At 35.9% G+C, this 18,573-nt stretch overlaps 1 protein-coding gene across 2 annotated transcripts in view; it reads right to left on the bottom strand.

Moving 5' to 3' along the window:
* Positions 1-2,509: 2,509 nt before the first annotated feature.
* Positions 2,510-18,573, bottom strand: part of TEK (TEK receptor tyrosine kinase) — a 135,484-nt gene continuing 119,420 nt past the window's right edge. For both annotated transcript variants that reach the window (XM_072612487.1, XM_072612498.1), the window contains 4 exons: positions 9,430-9,470; positions 7,436-7,532; positions 6,436-6,535; positions 2,510-3,594 (listed from right to left, as the gene is read on the bottom strand). In XM_072612487.1, the coding sequence (XP_072468588.1) occupies positions 3,520-3,594; positions 6,436-6,535; positions 7,436-7,532; positions 9,430-9,470 (313 nt within the window). In that variant the 3' untranslated portion in view covers positions 2,510-3,519. The remainder of the gene's footprint in view (positions 3,595-6,435; positions 6,536-7,435; positions 7,533-9,429; positions 9,471-18,573) is intronic.

Raw genomic sequence — 18,573 nt, 5'->3', positions numbered from 1 at the left:
AACTAAATAATTTGAAAGTAAGCAAAGTTAAGGACCTTTTGGGTGCACACAGAGTTGGAATGAAGAGTCTCTGTTATGTATATCATTTCTTAAAGCTAACTTTTTATTTAATTTTTATTTATGTATTTAACTTTTTGTTGTTGCTAAAATATAGAACTGTAAGTGTAAAAGTACATGGAAGTACTCAGTAAACTTGTCAATATGGGAGTGGGGTGGGGAGAGGACAGTATGTAAAAAAAAGAGAGAGAGAAAACTATTTAATTTTATTTATATACTGTCAGGAATGACAAATTATACCAAAGTTGTGTAGTAAATTAAAACCTGTGTTTCCAATATCTGTTTTCTTTTGGTGGTTACTTTTTGATCAAAAACAGTAAAAGAAATTCTAAGTTTAGGAGAATTGGGCAGATTTCTGCTCATTGTTTACTCAAAGAGATCTAGGAAAATGTGGATTCTCCCTTTTCTCAGATAAGTGATATGGAAATTGATAAGTGTCTTTGAACAAGACTTGGGTGAACCAAGTCACATATCCTCAAGACTCTCAAAATGAGCCCACCTCCCATTATAATATTAATTTTCTCATTAATTGTTAAGTTGATTGCCATCCTCATAAACACTTTTCCAAGGGTATATAAACTGTGACCCCCAAGAGCCCCATTCACTTTTTTTCTATTAATAACATGTTAGCATTATTAATAAAGTGTTTAATTGCTCTCCCCAGCAAGTTTCCCATGGGGAAGAGGCGGAAATGCACGAGATAGCCCGGGTCTCACACCTCAATTCCCAGCTGTTCCCTGGGGGGCCTCATGAGAACTCTAAGGTTTAGAAGTCCTCACTTTCACCTGCCCGAGACTGTCCACATGAAACTGAGCTTACACCCCCAACATTTAATTACCTAGAAACTATGCCTGTAAACCTTGTTAAGCATTACATTATCAACCCCCCATGATAGGACCAAATCACTAATTAATCCATCTATGCAAATTAATGATTGCCATTGTTCCTCCAATCAAAAAACTTAAAATTTATATCTCCAAATTTTAAGGTTTTTTTTTTTCAACTAGTCACCTGGAATACCTCTGGACAACACCTTTTTACATTTATGTCAAATAATAAATTCAACTGATTTTTAAAATCAACAAAAATATAAGCAGAAAGAATGTTATTGATGGAATCATGATATATGGTGTACTCAAATATGTCCCAATAATACATGGCCTTTTGGATTATTCTCTCGATATTTACCATTATAAACTGCTAACCAAGTAAGCATAGATTTTTAAAGAGTATATGCATATCATTCAGCCAAAAGGCAAAAGGGAATTCTGTATTCTGTTTCAGTTTTCTAGGGTCCTCTGGAATGCTAGCAGCCTGGCATTTTTGTGTATTGTCTTTGTGTATTGGCAATTGTGTATTGTCTTTAGGCAACCAGATATTCTTTAACAAAAATTGAAAGCAGAATATTTGAGCGAATAATAAGTAAGGAACATTCTGGAACACATTTTGGGTATGTATTAATCTTTTCAGTCTTACAGAGATCTTTAGATGGTTACCATCAAGCTGAACCACTATTTATTTCTAATATCTCCTCAAACTAGTTCATTTCTATAAACATGCTTGGTCCAAGTTAAAACTCATCTTGGCTATTTCCTTCTCTGTTCCCTTTCACCCTCCCTTCCTGCCTCTACCTTATTGAGCCTCTCTCAGTCTGGATGTACTGCGATACAAGGGAATTGAGTTTGATTAAATCACTTCTGTAGGTTCTTTTGTAATCGTGATCATTTCTGATTGAGAAAACACATGTATAATGGAGGTTTTGTTAATTTTCATGCATTTGTTGAGACTGCCCTTTCTCATGCACAAGTCATACACTCAAATGGCTTGGAAATTTTGACCTGCTCCATTCTTTTCAGACATGAGTTGGGGTATCCCTCTCCTTATGTGACCTGGTGGCCTTCCACTCTCAACACCTAGCCATATTGACACCAACCTTAGCCTGAACATGCTGATCTGCTTTGGTTCTGCTTGGAACTCCCAGATTCAATGGCTCCACCAGACTCAGCCTCCCCCAGCTGTAGAGATTACAGGCACAATCATCCCACTGTGCCCTTTTGTTTTTTTAAAAAATAGGCAGCATCCATTCATAGGCCGAATACTAATCAATTGACAGACAAGGAAGTTTTGACTTGCTCTGTTTCAGAACTATGCCAGTTCAACCCTCCTTAGGAAACCTGGTGTCCCCCAGCTCTCAGAGGCTCAACATGCCCTAGACACCTTGTCATCTTTAGTTTTACTGTATCTCAGAACTCCTGAACTCAAGAGATCCACCAGTCAAACCTCGAGAAGATCTCAGTACCAGGGTGTTTGCTACTACCTTTGACCAACTGAAGCTCAGTATGGTACAAGGTGTGCAAAGATGAAAGGGCCAGTCCTAAGCCCAGATCTTCCCTTTCCTTCAGAAAGAAAACCTGTAAGAGGTGTTTTAAGTATAAACAGGACACACAACAACTCAACACATAAGCTTTTACTTAAAAAGGGTAGGCAAACATTTATTCTCTTATTAAATGACTTCATTCAGTGCGGTGTGAGCACATACTACAAAAAGGAGAAACTGACAATTATATCAAAATTTATTTTTACAATGTGTAATACATTTATGGAAGTTTATTCTGCATGATAAATATCATGTGGCACTCTAAAATAACTGTAGGTTTTCTATATCTTAAAGCTAAGCACTGCTTAAGTGCATCAGTTTCCCTAGGAAAAAAAGGTGTTGGTTAAACATATGAACTGAGGAATGCAAAATATTTTTAGAATTTGTCATTAGTTCCAATATTTTGAACCAGCCTCTCCACACAGAAAAATGAGTTTGAGTCACCTATTGAAAGCTGCTTTTCTGAACGCATCTTATGTTCACCAAAGACACATGACTAAATCTTCATATGAACATGAATAGTGTCACATCTGTTCCTATGAATCAAAAGATCATTTTCTTTTCCCTTTGTAGAGAGAGAAACTCTCAAACCATATGAATAATCAATTAATGACCTCCCTGTCTACTCAATGTCGTTTTGTGGCTTAATAGAGTTAAAATATCAGATTTTTCTTATGTGGTTTATTGTTGTATTAAGTTTATAGCAAAATTTAATCCATTGCTATGAAATACTTGTTTGTTATTAATATAATCTTAAAGAAAACATAAAAACAAATCTAGGACAGTAATAAAAATGCATGACAATAAATGTATTTCCATGGACCTTCCCAGAAGGGGCCCAATTTCTATAAAAATATATTATTGTATATGCAAATGCATAACAAGAATTCTGGGTTTTAATACATTCTTACTCAAAACAGTATATACAGTTCTATAGTCAGAGCCTATTGTAAGATATACACATAGGTATCTGTAGTGAAAGTGTTTCATACATACAGAAGATATACACATTTCTACATCCTATATCACATTGCATGCTGGCAAAGCTGACTTTCTTGAGGAACAATCAATGAAGATGGTCTTTCCTAAGCAGCCTCTTCAGCAGAGCAGTCTATGCCTGCATAGGTAAACTTCTCATAAAGAGTGGTATTCACATAGGTCTGGAAGAATGAGAAGAGTTCAGATTCAGGTCATATTTGTAACTGCATTCTTTTGTTAGAAAATAGTCACTAAAGTAAAATAGAAGTGGTTTAAGATTCTATTTGCTTTCCCTCAAATAAGAGCACTATTCCTGTAGTGATTAAAACCAGGTCGAAAAAGTTTGCTGATGTGTATCCATCAGTAAGTTTGTTAAAAGCCTACTATGTGCTTGGCACTGTGGTAGGCACTAAGGATACGTGTATAAAAAATGAATGATACAATTTCTGCTTACAATGAGCTTACACCCTAAGGGAGGAGATAAGTACAACAAAAATAAATACAGCATTGTTGGGTGACTGAGTTGCCTTCTTCATTAAATCAGGAACCTGTGATTTGATTGGTTTGGGAATGTTTTTCACCAAACTGATGGAATCCATCTTTAACTTAGTAGATAAGTCTTAGCTAGTTGCCTGGGGCTGAGGGATATGAAGTGATTTGTCCATGATCACACAGCTGGAAAGTATCAGTAATAGAATTTGAATCCAGGTCTTTTTGACTCCAAGTCCAGTACTCTATACACTTGGACATTTCAAAATAAATGTCTTCATAGACTTAAGATCTTAAACTCAACATTTCCCCTCTTTTTAACTGTCCTATTACTGTCAAGGGTACTCCCATCCTCCTAGGTGTCATCCTTGACTCTTCACTTTCATTCTACAAATATAGTCCTCAAGTCCTGTCATTTCTGAATAACAACCTGAATAACAACTCTTGTATGCACTCTCTTTTCTCCTTTGATACTGCTACCACTCTGATGCAGGCCCTGTTCACTTCAAGCCTAGACTATTACAACTGCCTTCTATGTTGTCTCTTCCAGCTTCATTTTCATCCTACACTCATCTCTCAAACTGACCTTCCTAAAGTGCAAATCTGGCTGTTCCTTCCTCTATTTAATAAGCTCATGGACTCCTATTACCTCCAGGATCAAATATAGAATACTGTTTCATATTCAAAGCTCTTCATAATCTAGACAGCTCTACATTTTCAATCTTCTTATACTTCACTCACCCCCACAATACATTGTGATCTAGTGAGAATGGTTTTCTTGTTGTTCTTTGAAAATAGCACTACATCTCCAGACTCTGAATATTTTCATTGGCTGTGTCCCATGCGTGGCATTCTCTCCCTCCTCTTCTCTATTTCCTGGCCTCCCAAGCTTGTGTCAAGTCTCATTAAAAATCTCATCTTCTGCAAGAAGTCTTTCCCAGTCCTGTTTAATGTCAATGCAGTGCTCCTGAGATTTTCCCCAATTTATCTGATATATATGTACATATATATACATATATTTATGTATGGATAATGTACATTGTTGTTTGCAAACTCTGTCTTTATTAGGCTTACTTGACTCATTATTTCAGGTAGGCCTCTGACATGCTTCATTTCTTTCTCTACTCCCAAGCCATCTTTTTCCATCTCCTCCTCCTTTCCTGCCCCACTCCAGTTCTGGAACTTGTCAAATACAATATACTCTGCTGTAATCCCTGAAAATCACGTCAAAACCTACTCTTTTGTGGCTCAATTCACCCCCACCCCAGTGTGTATTTTCACTATTATAATATAAATTTGCTTTAGGGAAGAAACTGTCTTTGCCTTTGTATTTGCATTCCCAGCTCTTAGCAATAAAAAGTACAGAGAAGTGTGTAACGTGTGTTTTGCTCATCCATTCATTCATTCCAGTTTTAATCATCATCATAATAGTTAGCATTGACATAGTACTTCAAGGTTTGAAAACTTTATACAGGCCACTACAGTCCTGGGAGGCAGATGCTACTATCATCCCCCATTGTAAAATGAGGAAATTGAGTTCTAGAATGGTTAAGCCTTGGTGAAGGCCATAGCTAAGAAGTATCTGATGCAGGATTTGGATTGAGGTCTTGGTGACTTCAGCTCTCTATCCACTTGGAGATTTATGATTTTCTTTCTAACGTCGATTACCTTCAAGCCAATCTTTCTTGTTCTGTCACTTTGCCCCCAAATCCATTAGATTGATGTTCATAGAAACATCACTTTATCCAGAATCTAAACTCTTGATGAAGGTTCTCTGATCTGATATGACCTAACCTAAGACTTTCCTAATAACTCTGTCCAATATGGCTTTTTTCCCTTTCTAATAATTTTTAAACAAAATTTTTAAGCAAAGTTTATTAACTATAATACTTTTTCCATTTAATAGCTAGGTGATATAGTAAATAGAGTGTCAGATCTGGAGTCAAGAAGACCTAAGTTCAAATGTGGCCTCAGATACTTAGTAGATGTGCAGCTCTGGGCAAGTCCATTAGCTCTGTTTGCCATTGTTTCCTCATCTGTAAAATGAGCTAGAGAAAGAAATGGCAAACTACTCCAGTGTCTTTGTCAAGAAAATCAGAAAATGGGGTCATGAAGAGTTAGACACAATTGGAACAATTAAACAACAAAACTCTATAAGTCACTGTGTTAAATTCTGGGAATAAATAATTTATTAAATATTCAATTGTATATCTTATTTACTCATTACTTTTTTTAAGTTTAAATGAATTATTATAATAGTAATAATCTGGAAGTTTATATAGTATTTTAAGGTTTGCAAAGTATTTTTTTTATAAGTTATCATATTTGATCAACTCTGTCATAAAGTTGCAAACTCCTTCAGGAAGGATAACATGTGATATACTTTTTTTTCCTAAAAAAGACTGAGCTAGGCACATGATAAATAGTAAATAACTGATAAATTTATTTATATTAGCCTAGGATGAAAGGGCTGCTTATTCAGAAGACAGAATAGAACACTTAAAAGTACAAGCCAGGAGTGCCTTGATCCTTACCTTTCGTTCTTCTAACATCCTATTTAAGGACACAAGTATCTGAGCAAATGATGGCCTTTCATAAGGTTTCTCACGCCAGCACTGTCTCATTAGGTCATACCTTTGAACATGAAAATGTGAAATATTAAGAACCATTAATTCTGTATATACCTGGAAGTGACATCAGAAGCAAGGAAACAGCAAATGTGTTGCTCTCAACTGAGGTGGCAAATTGTAGAATGATTGAAAGTTTTCTGATGCTTTCCCCTCCATGGAAATATGTAACTTTCTTGCCTCCCCTATCTTGTTTAGTCTGTATCCCATTCTTCTAAGTCTCTGTTCTAAGTTTAGATGCCACAAACTCACTGTCTCTCAATGGTAATAACCAACAATGGCCCAATGCATCATTGAGTATTTGAAATGATATCCTTGCAAAGACTGAAAAGTCTTCAAAAAATCAAAGAAATTAATCTCCAATAATTTGGGAAAGGCAGATATTTTTGAATGATTTACCCTCAATCAATTATTTCATGAAGATAGTTACGTACTCTTAGAAACAAGACTGGGAATGGGGATGTTAAAGTAAAACTCTTTTCACAAAGGGAAAAAAAATTAGGCTTGTGATGGATGAATTAAATTATGACTAGCCAGTCCTGTAATATGATGTTAGTAATGAAGAATTTTCATGGAAGAAGGTTGCCTAAAGAGAAAAAAAAATGAAATTTCTTTAAAATACTACCTCAAAGATTTAGATTTCCCTGTGTAAAGTCTCAAGGTTCCATGACCTAGCCTTTTGTTGTCCCATTCTAATTTTCACCTTAAGCGATCACCATGACCCTCCTTAAATGTCTACAATAATATCTTGTCAGTTTCCATTCTTTATAGAGAATGTGTTCCATTAATGTGAACAAGCACAGATCTCACTACTTATAAATCCTTTGTTTTTTAGGCTATGAGTTTTGTCAGTCAGGAATATAGTGACCCAGTCATCCTGGAACCTTAGGCATATCTGCACACTTACACCTCATCATCACAGTTGAGGGGTTTCTCCAATCTGTAGCCCTGTGGGAGCTTCTCATAGAGCTCTGCACATGTCATTCCGCAGTACGGTGTACCACCTAAAAGACAGGAAGTAGATCTTCTGTCGTCATGAATCTGAGCCACCAAATTAAGTATTCTAATTAATTTCCTGGTTGGGTGAGGCAATGTAGGAGGTTTTAAGGAAATTCCTTATATGATAATCTGGTGTTACAACACAGATTAGAATCAGAGGTTCCCAGATTGGGACATACTGCATCCTAGGGGGTCTATCCAGGGCAGGTGGTAGCAGCCTTGGGTGCAGCTGAGGGGGACATTGAGTAAAAATACGGGGGCAGTACAAGAATAAGGATAGAAGAAAATTTTGAAAAATCTTTCGTACATGTTGGTTTTGCAACAAAGTCATGGTGATTACATCACTTCCAAATAAACACACAAAACATTGAGGAAAGGTCTTCACGAGAAAGTATTGGCAGACAAGCATGTTGCATATTGTTGGAAAGAGCAGCATGCATCAATAGGAATGCGAGCATGTAATGACTTGCTTACAATATGATACTATAAAGTTACATGATACAATATTGCATCATCAAAATTTCAGTTCAGGAAAAACTCCACAAATTTACAATAAAACATTAAATTTAAGATGTGATTTAAAAAATATATATACATATATATGTTTTCTGAAATGATGAAAATTTTTAAAGAAACCGTTAAAGAGTTAAAAAAAGTAGATTTACAGGAGGTACTGAGTAATTTTTTTAAAAGAGGTGGTAGGCCAAATAAGTTTGGGACCTCTGGATAAGAAAGACAGGCAGAGAGAGAGAAAGAAAAGGGATTTATTAAGTGCTAATAAACACTCATTACAGTCTTTACCAAATAGTTCCTTTGTATGACCAGTTTCCCTAGGCCACTTAAAGTAAGAGGAACTGTGTGTCAGGAGACTAGTTAGAGACTGAATCCTAGCTCTGCCACTGACTATCTAGGTGACCTTTATGTATTGCCTCTCTGCACCTCTTTTTCTTCATCTGTAAAATGAGAGGATTGGACTAGATGATTCTGTAGTCATTTTCAGATCTAAATCTGTGATATGAGTATGTATTATCATTCATCATTTATTAATATTATTTGAACCTAACTTTATGTGACTAGAGATTGTTTGAACTCAGAATGTCACCCTCATCCCAGGAACTACCAAGAAATGCTAGAGATGACAAAGAATTTTAGGTTCCCCCAGGTTCTGGATCTACCCAAAACATTCTCGTTCAGATATCTATACCCAAATCTTACTTTGGGTCCACCTAAGTCTGCTGTTTTGGCTTTATTCAAATTTTATTGAATGCTTACATTTACTCATATCCATTTCAATTTACCTTGGTTTCAAGTTGCCCTCTCAGCAAAATTACTTAACTGTGTATGGTGGTTTATATGTGAGTTCTCATTTAAATCCTATATAATGTAAACTTTCCAAAGCCAGAACAGGAAGGAATCACGTCTCCTTCTCTACCAAATGTTCTCCTCTACTAAATGGCTTGATATACTTCTTTTTAAAACTACTTCAGATTTTGGGATTTGTTCTTATAAATGACATGATGTATTATTCTGCTTTTAAAAATTTGGTTTTCACATATCTTATCAGGAGTATAATAATTCTATAAAATGAAGTTGTCTTATACCACTTTAAACACATATTGTGTTCAATCACCTGAAATTGTTGACTGACTCTCCTGCTTCTTACAAACTTTTAACATGAGACATAAACACATGTGATCACAAGCATTACTCTCATATAGGCACTGGTTGTCTCAAATAGGCATTAGATGGGATTTTCAAAAAGATAAGCAACTGCACATCTGAGAATCTTGAAAAAAAACTTATTTAAATTGTTATAACCAAATCACTATTAAGACACACAGATATAAAGTCACATTATTAAAATATGGGATGTCTTGCGGTATTGTACAGGAAAGTACTTACCCAAACTAACAATCTCCCATAGTAACACACCATAGGACCACCTGTACAAAGGAGAAGTGAAAGGCAAAAGATCAATTAGCAAACTAATGAAAAAAAGCCATGCACCATACTCTAAAAATACAAGATTTCCTTTTTAATGAGACTGGAACTGAGAGAGAATAATTCAAAGTTCTACTTTAATAATTGGCTAATCAAATTTTTAAAATTAATTGATATCCTTTATTTTTATATCACATTCATTTCTGAAGAGATTCTTCTCCCTTCTCTTGTAAAGTGCTTAGCACAGTATCTCTTGCATAAGAGGGGTGAAAGAACTGGAAGAATATCTTTCCACTGTCTTCAGGGGTAGGGAACCTGTGGTCTTCAGGCCACATGTGGACCTCTAGGTCCTCAAGTGTGACCCTTTGACTGAATTCAAACTTCACAGAACAAATTGCATTCAAAGGACCACATTTAAGGACCTAGAGGGGCACATGTGGCTTTGAGGCCGCAGGTTCCCCACCCCAACAGCTTAACAGGGAGAATGAAATATTATTTTGGAAAGAATGTAAAGAGTACTTCAAAGGAAAACAAAATAAAACACACACAAAAATGGCAGTACACGTAAGTATCAAGTAGGAGTTATAAACAGATCTTAACACAATTCTGCATGACTGGGATTTTATGGGATAGGACTTATTGGAATCTATCACTAAAACAGGATATCTTATTCAAAAGATAAAAAGGGGTGGTAGACTAGTATGTACTAATGGGAGGAAATTTCATAGGAGAAACCATTTAAGGGCAAAGAATGCCAATGAGTATAACTTGGATTTTGAAAGATTCTGATTATACAACCCCAGATTTTGAAAGAAAAAGCCCATGACATAGAGTTCTGCTGACGAAATTGGTTCAAGAGGTTAGAAAGTTCTCAAGAAGAAATTTATGAGGGCACAAAAATAAATGATTCAGAGGAGAAAGAGAGGGACTGACGTGAATGTATAGATGTATGTATACCATATAGATGATTGGTGTAAAAGAAAAGAGTAGGTAACAGGAAAATAATAATAGCTCACCTTTATATAGTGCTTTAAGGTTTGCAAAACTTTTAAAGCTTTTTAAAGTTTGTAAAACTTCACAACAATCCTGGAGAAATGGGTGCTATTACTATCTGCATTTTATAGATGATGAAACCAAGGCTAAGAAGAGATGAAGTGACTTCTCACGGTTATATTGATAGTTGGTATCTGAAATAGGGTTGGAACTCAAGTCTTCCTGACTCCAAGTCTGTCATTCTAACCACTATGCCATCTAGTTGACTCAGTACAAAAGAATGGCACAGTCCTGTTAGACTAGCGACAAGAGGACAAAGCTCAGAATTAACTGATACTGGTGATGAAAACAATGAATTTAAGGATTATGCTGGAAATGAGATCAAAATAAAGAGAGGACTCCTGTTCACAGTGGATAGGATGATGGAGAAACAATCAACTCTGCATTTGCTTTGTTTTCTTTGTCAAGGAGAATAATGGTCAAACTGAGAAGTCTATCCTTCTCAGGGAAACAGGGAAAGATAACAAAATTGCTTAATAGGGACTTGAAACCCATGACAACTCAGAAAATGGTGAGACTTGCAAAGTATCAGTTCAATTTCTCAAATTCAGATGAATTACATCCTAGAGAGACAAGAGAACTAGTAGGTGTGATTACTAAGATGCTGCCTGGGCTCTTTAAAAAGAATCACTCAAAATGGGAGAAGTGTCACTGGACTGGAGGCAGACAAATTTTGTCCTAATTTTAAAAAAAACTGGAAGAGAGAGAGTTTTTAATAAGCCAATGAACTTAACTTCAATTCCTGACCCAAATTCTAGAATATATTATTAAAAATATGTGTTTTTCTAACAAGGTTACTCAACTGATAGGGAAGAATAATACTACAGATACAGTATACTTGGATTTCAGCAAAGCATTTACCAGAATCTCAAACATTATTGTTATAGGCAAGATGAAGAGGTGTAATACAGCTAGGTGAGCTTAGAACTGATGGGATGGCTACACAAACCCAAAGAATAATCATTACTGCATAAATGTTAACATGGGGGAAGATCTCCATGGAGTATCCCAGGGATCTAACCTTAGTTAAAATTATTTTTTTGTTCTAAACTTAAGAAATAAAACATGTCATTCCCTAACTAACATAATAGAACAGAAAAAAAAAAAGATGCTTGCAAATGAAACTACAAATCTATTATGCACAACTTGCTATTTCTTTTAAATATATAATAAAGTTATCGTGTAACTTTCTCTTCTTCCCTCTCCTCCCCACCCTAAAGATGGCTACCATTATAACAAATATGTGTGTATACATATATATGTATGTATATATATATATATATATACACATATGTAAAATCATTCTATACATACTTCTATTTATCGGTTCTTTCTCTGGATACAGAGAGCATCTTTCTTCATAGGTCCTTTGTAGTTAATCTGGGTATTTATAATAGTCAATATGACAGTCACTCAAAGTTGTTCTTAAAACAATATTGCTGGTCCTATATACAATTTTCTCTTTCTCAGTTCATTTTGCTTTTCATTATTTCATGCAAGGCTATTCATGTTTTTCTAAAATCATTGAACATATCATTTATAGCACAGTAGTATTCCATCATGATCATATACCGCAATCTGTTCAACTCCATTGATAGGCACCTCTGCAATTTCCAGTTTTTTGTCACCATACAGAGCTGCCACAAATATTTCAGAACATATAGGTTCTTTTCCATATCATCTTTGTAAACAGGCTTAGTTGTGGTATTGCTGGGTTAAAGGGTATAGGAAGTTTAATAACTCTTTAGGTATATTTCCAGATTGCTCTGCAAAATGGTTGGATCAGTTCAGAGTTCCATCAACAGTGAATTAATGTCCTAATTTTTCCACATCCCCTCCAATATTTGTCACTTTCCCCTTCAATCATTTTAGCCAATCTGATAGCTATCAATGATTTGGATTAAGACATAGATGGTTGTTTTATTAAATTTACAATAGTAAATTGATCTAACACAGAGAATATAGTGTCAGGATCAAAAAGAATAATGTGCTGAATCTAATGAAATAAATCTTAATGTAAATAAATTTAGAGTTCTATCCTTGAATTTTGGGGAAGTTAGGTAGCACAGTGGATAGAGTGCTAGACCTAATATCAATCAGAAAAACCTGTGTTCAAATCTGGCCTCAGACATTTACTAGCTGTTTGGACAAGTCACTGCAATTTGATTTCCTCAGTTTTCTTGTCTATAAAATGACCTGGGGAGGGAAATGGCAAACCAGTCTAGTATCTTTGCCTAGAAAACCCCAAATGGGCATCACAAAGAGTTGGATATAACTGAAACAACTGAGCACCACCCTTGAATTTAAGGAAAAAATTTCAGAATAGGGAAATTATGTGACTAGACAGGAGGTTTAGAGAACTTCAGCATCAATATGAATAACAAGTGTGGCATGTTTTAAAAAATGTGATCTTAGTATGTGTTCTGGAATTCATAGGCGAGAATCCACTTGAACTCTGCTGTCATCATAGCATATCTATAGCACTGAATTTGATTCACATCTTTAGGAAGGATATTGACAAATTTGAATTCATCTAGAGAAGGCTGACCAGGATACTTGGAGGATGGAAGTCCATAACACATGGTGCCATCAAAAGATTAGATTAAAAAAAAACTATTCAATTAATAGGAGAAAAAGACTTGTAAGCAATGGTTGTGGTGGGATGATAGTCCCTTTTAAATATCTAAGGACCATTACATTATAGAGATATTTGATTTGTTCTACTTGTCCTCAGAGGGTAGTAGCAATATTTGAAAGTTGTAGGGAGTAGATTTTGGCTTTATGTAAACAAAAACTTCCTAATAATTAGAGCTAAACAGAATGTGGCAGAAATTAGGTTTAGACCAACTCACATCATGAGCCAAAATAAAGGTTATATAATGTAGATATATGATTATATATGTAAAAGGTCACATAAAAAAGAAAGAGGAATAAGGAAGAAATTATCTTTTAATCTATGGAAAAGGGGGAACGTTTATGACTAACAAGGGACAGAGGATCTCAGAAGGTAAAATGAACCATTCTAATTACATAAATTTTTAAAATTTGCACAAAAAAAACCCAATGCAACTAAAATCAGAAAGGAAACAGTGGAGGCAAAGCCAAGATGGTAGAGTAAAGTCAGGGACTCGCCTGAGCTCTTCCAAACCCCTCCAAACATCTTAAAAAAAATGACTCTAAACAAATTCCAGAGCAGCAAGACCCACAAAAAGACAGAGTGAAACAAATTTCCAGCCCAAGACAACTTGGAAGTTCAGCATGGTCTGTTGTACCAGAGTGAGAGAAGAGCACAGTCTGGCATAGGCCATGCCAGAGAAGACCAGGTCCTAGCCCCAGGAAACTGAGAGCAGGCCTCAGGGTGACTGAATCAGTGGCATCAGTGATGGTTTACAGACCTCTCAACCCACAAAGACCTGTAAGGGGCCCAGAGGGTCCCAGGGGGTGCAAGTCAGAGGCAAAGCCTGTTCTCGTGGGAACGGTGCTGATGCACACCCTGGCAGAAGCTCTGTGTGGCCCTGGAACCTGATGTTCCTGCAGATACCAATGCCCTGTACAGTAAAGTTACAAGTGAGCCTGGGAACCCAGGAACTAGCTGCAGGAACAAGATAAGCTTTCTTCCTTACTGCGGGTGTAAGGATGTGGAACAGTCATGAGATGGTGAAGTAATGGGATGAGCTCAGCATGTATGTGATTGGTGGATCAGCCTTTATAAACCCTAACCCTCAGCTGAATAGAGAGTTGTTGCCTGGATCATCTTGTCTCTGGTCTCCTTCCTTCAGGGTCCACAGATTAAGGGCCCGTGGGTCAGGGGGATCCAGGGGGCTTGGGCCTTGACCCCGAGCAAAGACCAAAGACAACTTAAATCAGCAGGAAATGTGTCTTGCCCCTGGCCATGCAAGTATAACCATGTCACAAGCAAACCAGGATTCAGGCTTTGGAGTGTCTTAATCAGCAGTGGCAGTGGCTGCTTCTGGAGCTCTCAGCCCACAGATGGTAAGGGGGTCAAACAAGTGATCCAAAGGAGATTACAGGAGTCTTTTTACTAGCACTGAGACAGGACTCTGTTTCTTTCCCCATACTCAGATTCAGGTTGTAGTCCTGCATAGCAGTCCTAGGGTTAGAAGAAGTACAGCAAAGCTTGGTACAGTAGAGGAGGGATCCTCCTCACAGTTCCAGGGCAGAAGAGAGTTCTTGGGGTGGCTCACAGACCAGAGCACAGGCCAGGAGAGTAGTAAACACAGCTTTCCTTAGATGGTGCCACCTTGGAAGAACTAAAAACTTACAGGTCCCTAGAAGTATCTCTGAAAACAACTGTACAAAACCCCTTAAGCTTAGGACAGTGTTCTCTCTACCCTGGAAGCAGAGCTCTATTTTGACAAAGAGCTAAAAGTCAAGAAATAAGGTGGAAAAATGAGCCAAAAATAGGAAAAAACTGACTATAGAAAGTTACTATGGTGACAAGAAAGATCAAAACACACACTCCAGAAGACAACCAAGTCAAAGCTCCTACATCCAAAGCATCTAAGAAAAATATAAGTTGGTCTCAGACTATGGAAGAGCTCAAAAAGGATTTTGAAAATCAAGGAAAAGACAGAGGAAAAATTGGGGAGAGAAATGAGAATGATGCAAGAAAATCATGAAAAATGTCAACAACTTGATAAAGTAAACACAAAAAATATTGAAGAAAAGAGCACCTTAAAAGGCAGAATTGGTCAAATGGAAAAGGAGATATAAAAATTCACTGAAGAAAATAATTTCTTAAAAATTGCAATGGAACAAATGGAAACTAATGACTTTATAAGAAATCAAGAAATAATAAAAAAAAGAATTAAAAAAATGGAAGACGATGTGAAATATCTCACTGGAAAAACAAGTGACCTGGCAAATAGATTCAGGAGAGATAATTTTAAAATTATTAGTCTACTTGAAAGCCATGATAAAAAAAGAGCCTAGACATCATTTTTCAAGAAGTTACCAAGGAAAACTGTCCTAATATTCTAGAACAAGAGGGTAACATAGAAATTGAAAGAATCCACCAATCACTTCCAGAAAGAGATCCCAAAATGAAAACTCGCAGGAATATCATAGCTAAATTCCAGACCTCCCAGGTTAAGGAGAAAATATTGCAAGCATCCAGAAATAAACAATTCAAATCTCATGGAACCACAGTCAGGATAATGTAAGATTTAGTATTTTCTATATTGAAGGATCAGAGGGCTGGGAGTATGATATTTTGGAGGGCACAGCAGCTAGAATTACAACCAAGAATCACCTACTCAGCAAAACTGAGTATAATGTTTCAGGGAAAAAACATAGACATTCAATGAGAGAGAGGTTTTTTAAACATTCTTGATGAAAAGACCAGAGGTGAATAGAAAATTTGACTTTCAAAACAAGAATCAAGAGAAATATGGAAAAGTAAACAGGAAAGAGAAGCCTTAAGGAACTCATTAAAGTTGAACTGTTTATGTTCCTACATGGAAAGATGTTATTTGTAACTCATGAGACCTTTGTCAGTATTAGGGTAGTTAGAGGGAATATGTAAGTGTGTATGTATGTATTTATTATATATGTGTAGGTATGTATATGTACATGAGTGTATGTGTGTATGTGCATATATGTATATATATGAGTGTGTGTATATGTGTGTATATATGTGTGTGTGTGTGTGTGTGTGTGTGTGTATATATATATATATATATATATATATATATATATATATATATATATATATATATATATATATATATATATATACAGAGGGCACAGGGTGAGCTGAATATGAAGGGAGAATACCTAAAAATATATAAAATTTACTGTTGAATGGAATGTACTAGAAGTAAGAGAAAGGAAGAAGTAGAATGTAGCAAAACACCTCACATAAAAGCGTGAAAAAAGAGTTTTGCAATGAAGGGGAAGAGGGGGGAGATGAAAGAAAGTAACTGAGCATTACTCTCATGGGATTTGGCTCAAGGAGTCAATAACACATTCATTTGAAAATGGAAATCTATTTTACCCTATAGGAAGGCAAAGGAGAAGGAGATAGGAGAGAGAAGACAATAGAAGGGACAGCAAATTGGGAAAAGGGATAATCAGAAACAAACACTATTGTGGGAGGACAGGTCAAGGGAGAGAATGGAATAGATGAAAGGCAGGATAGGACAGAGGGAAATGTGGTTAATCTTTTACAACATAACTATTATGGAAGCATTTTGCATTGTTACACATATATGACCTATATTGAACTGCTTGTTTTCTCAATGAGGGTGGGTGGAGAGGGAGGGAGAGAATATGGAACTCAAAGCTTTAAGAGTGAATGTCAAAAATTGTTTTAGCATGCAACTGGAAATTAAGTTATACAGGCAATGGAATATAGAAATCTATTTTGCCCTACAGGAAAACAGAGGCGAATGGGTTTGGAAGAAGGGTATATAACAGAAGAGAGGACAGACTGGAGGAAGGAGTGGATGGGGTGCATGCTGTCCTGGGGTGAAGGGTGAGGAGAGATGGGAGAAAATTTTGAATTCAAATTCTTGTGAAAGTGAATGTTGAAAACTGAAAAATAAATAAATTATATATTTAACAAAAGAAAAAAAGAAAATTTGACTTTTAAATACAATCTCAAGAGAAGCTTAAAGACGTAAACAAGAAAGAAAAATCATAAAGAACTTAACAAGGTTACACTGTTTACATTCCTAGATGGGAAGATGATATTTTTACTCGTAAGACCTCTCTTATTATTTGTGTAGTCAGAAGGAATATATATGTATATATACATAGAGAGAGAGAGAGAGAGAGAGAGAGAGAGAGAGGGCACAGGTGTGGGTTGAATATGAAGGGATGATATCTAAAAAATAAAATTAAAAGGAGAGAGAAAAATGTACTAGAAGGAGAAAGGGAGAGGTAGAAAGGAGTAAATTATCTTACATAAAAAAGGAGAGAAAAAGCTTTTACAGTGGAAGGGAAGAGGGGGAGTGAGAGGAGTGAATGAACCTTACTCCCATCAGAAATAGCTTGTATGAAATGATGCAGAATGAAGTAAGCAGATCCAAGAGTGTATTTTTTACTGTAACAATGACATTAGAAAAATTTTTGAATTTTTTGAATTCAAAAAAATTTGACTCTAGAACAAAGAGTTCTAGTCAATATGGAAATTTATTTTATTTGACTGCATATTTGTTACAAGGATTTTGTTTTTCTTTCTTTTTTTTTCTATCTCAAAATAGAAGAAACTAACACTGAAAGTACTGGATTTCTCCTAAGTAGAAGTTTTGAGTCAAAATCTGAGGACCATTTGTCAAGAATGGGGTAGAGGGGAGCCTGGTTTAGGTACAGATTGTATTAAAATAACTTCTAAAGTCTCTTCCAAATTTCTGGGCCTCAGTTTTCTCTTATTCTCAATAACAACATTAACAATATTAAGACATAAAATTCTTTCCTTACAACAACCCTATGTAGTAGACAGTGCAAGCATTATTTTATGGCTAAGGAAGGCAAGGCTCAGAGACCCAAGTGAATCATCATAATAAAACCAGTAATTGACAGAGTTAATATTTGAACCCAAGACCCTTGCATTCAAGCTTGTGCTCTAAATAATGTTACTAACGATTCTTTTAACATTCTCAGATTCTGCTGTTTTCTTTCCAATGACTATTAGTATATGGATGAATACAACATTCCTATTTCTCATAAAGGAATCTTTAAGATTTTAAGTTATTTTTCTAAAGCAAATAGTTTGGAATTATACAAGAAAAGACTTAACTATGCAAAGCATGATAGAAACAGTACTGAATTTGCAACTAAATAACCTGGGTTTGAATCTCAGTTCTTCAACTTGCTAGTTATGTGACTTTGAGACAGTCACTTAACCAATTCTGATTCTCAGTTTCCTCATCTAGAAAATGAGGAAGTTGTACTGGAAGGTTTCTAAGGTCTCTTCTACCTCCAGACATATAATCCTCTGATCCTAGCAACATCACTGATTGGCTTGTGACCCAAGAAGATGAAAGAAAGAGGGGAAAGTTCCATATATAACAATATTCATAGTCAGCT

This window comes from Notamacropus eugenii, chromosome 1 (genome assembly GCF_028372415.1).
Source record: "Notamacropus eugenii isolate mMacEug1 chromosome 1, mMacEug1.pri_v2, whole genome shotgun sequence".
In the NCBI taxonomy this organism is placed as follows: domain Eukaryota; kingdom Metazoa; phylum Chordata; class Mammalia; order Diprotodontia; family Macropodidae; genus Notamacropus; species Notamacropus eugenii.
This window is presented reverse-complemented; position numbering and strand designations above follow the sequence as displayed.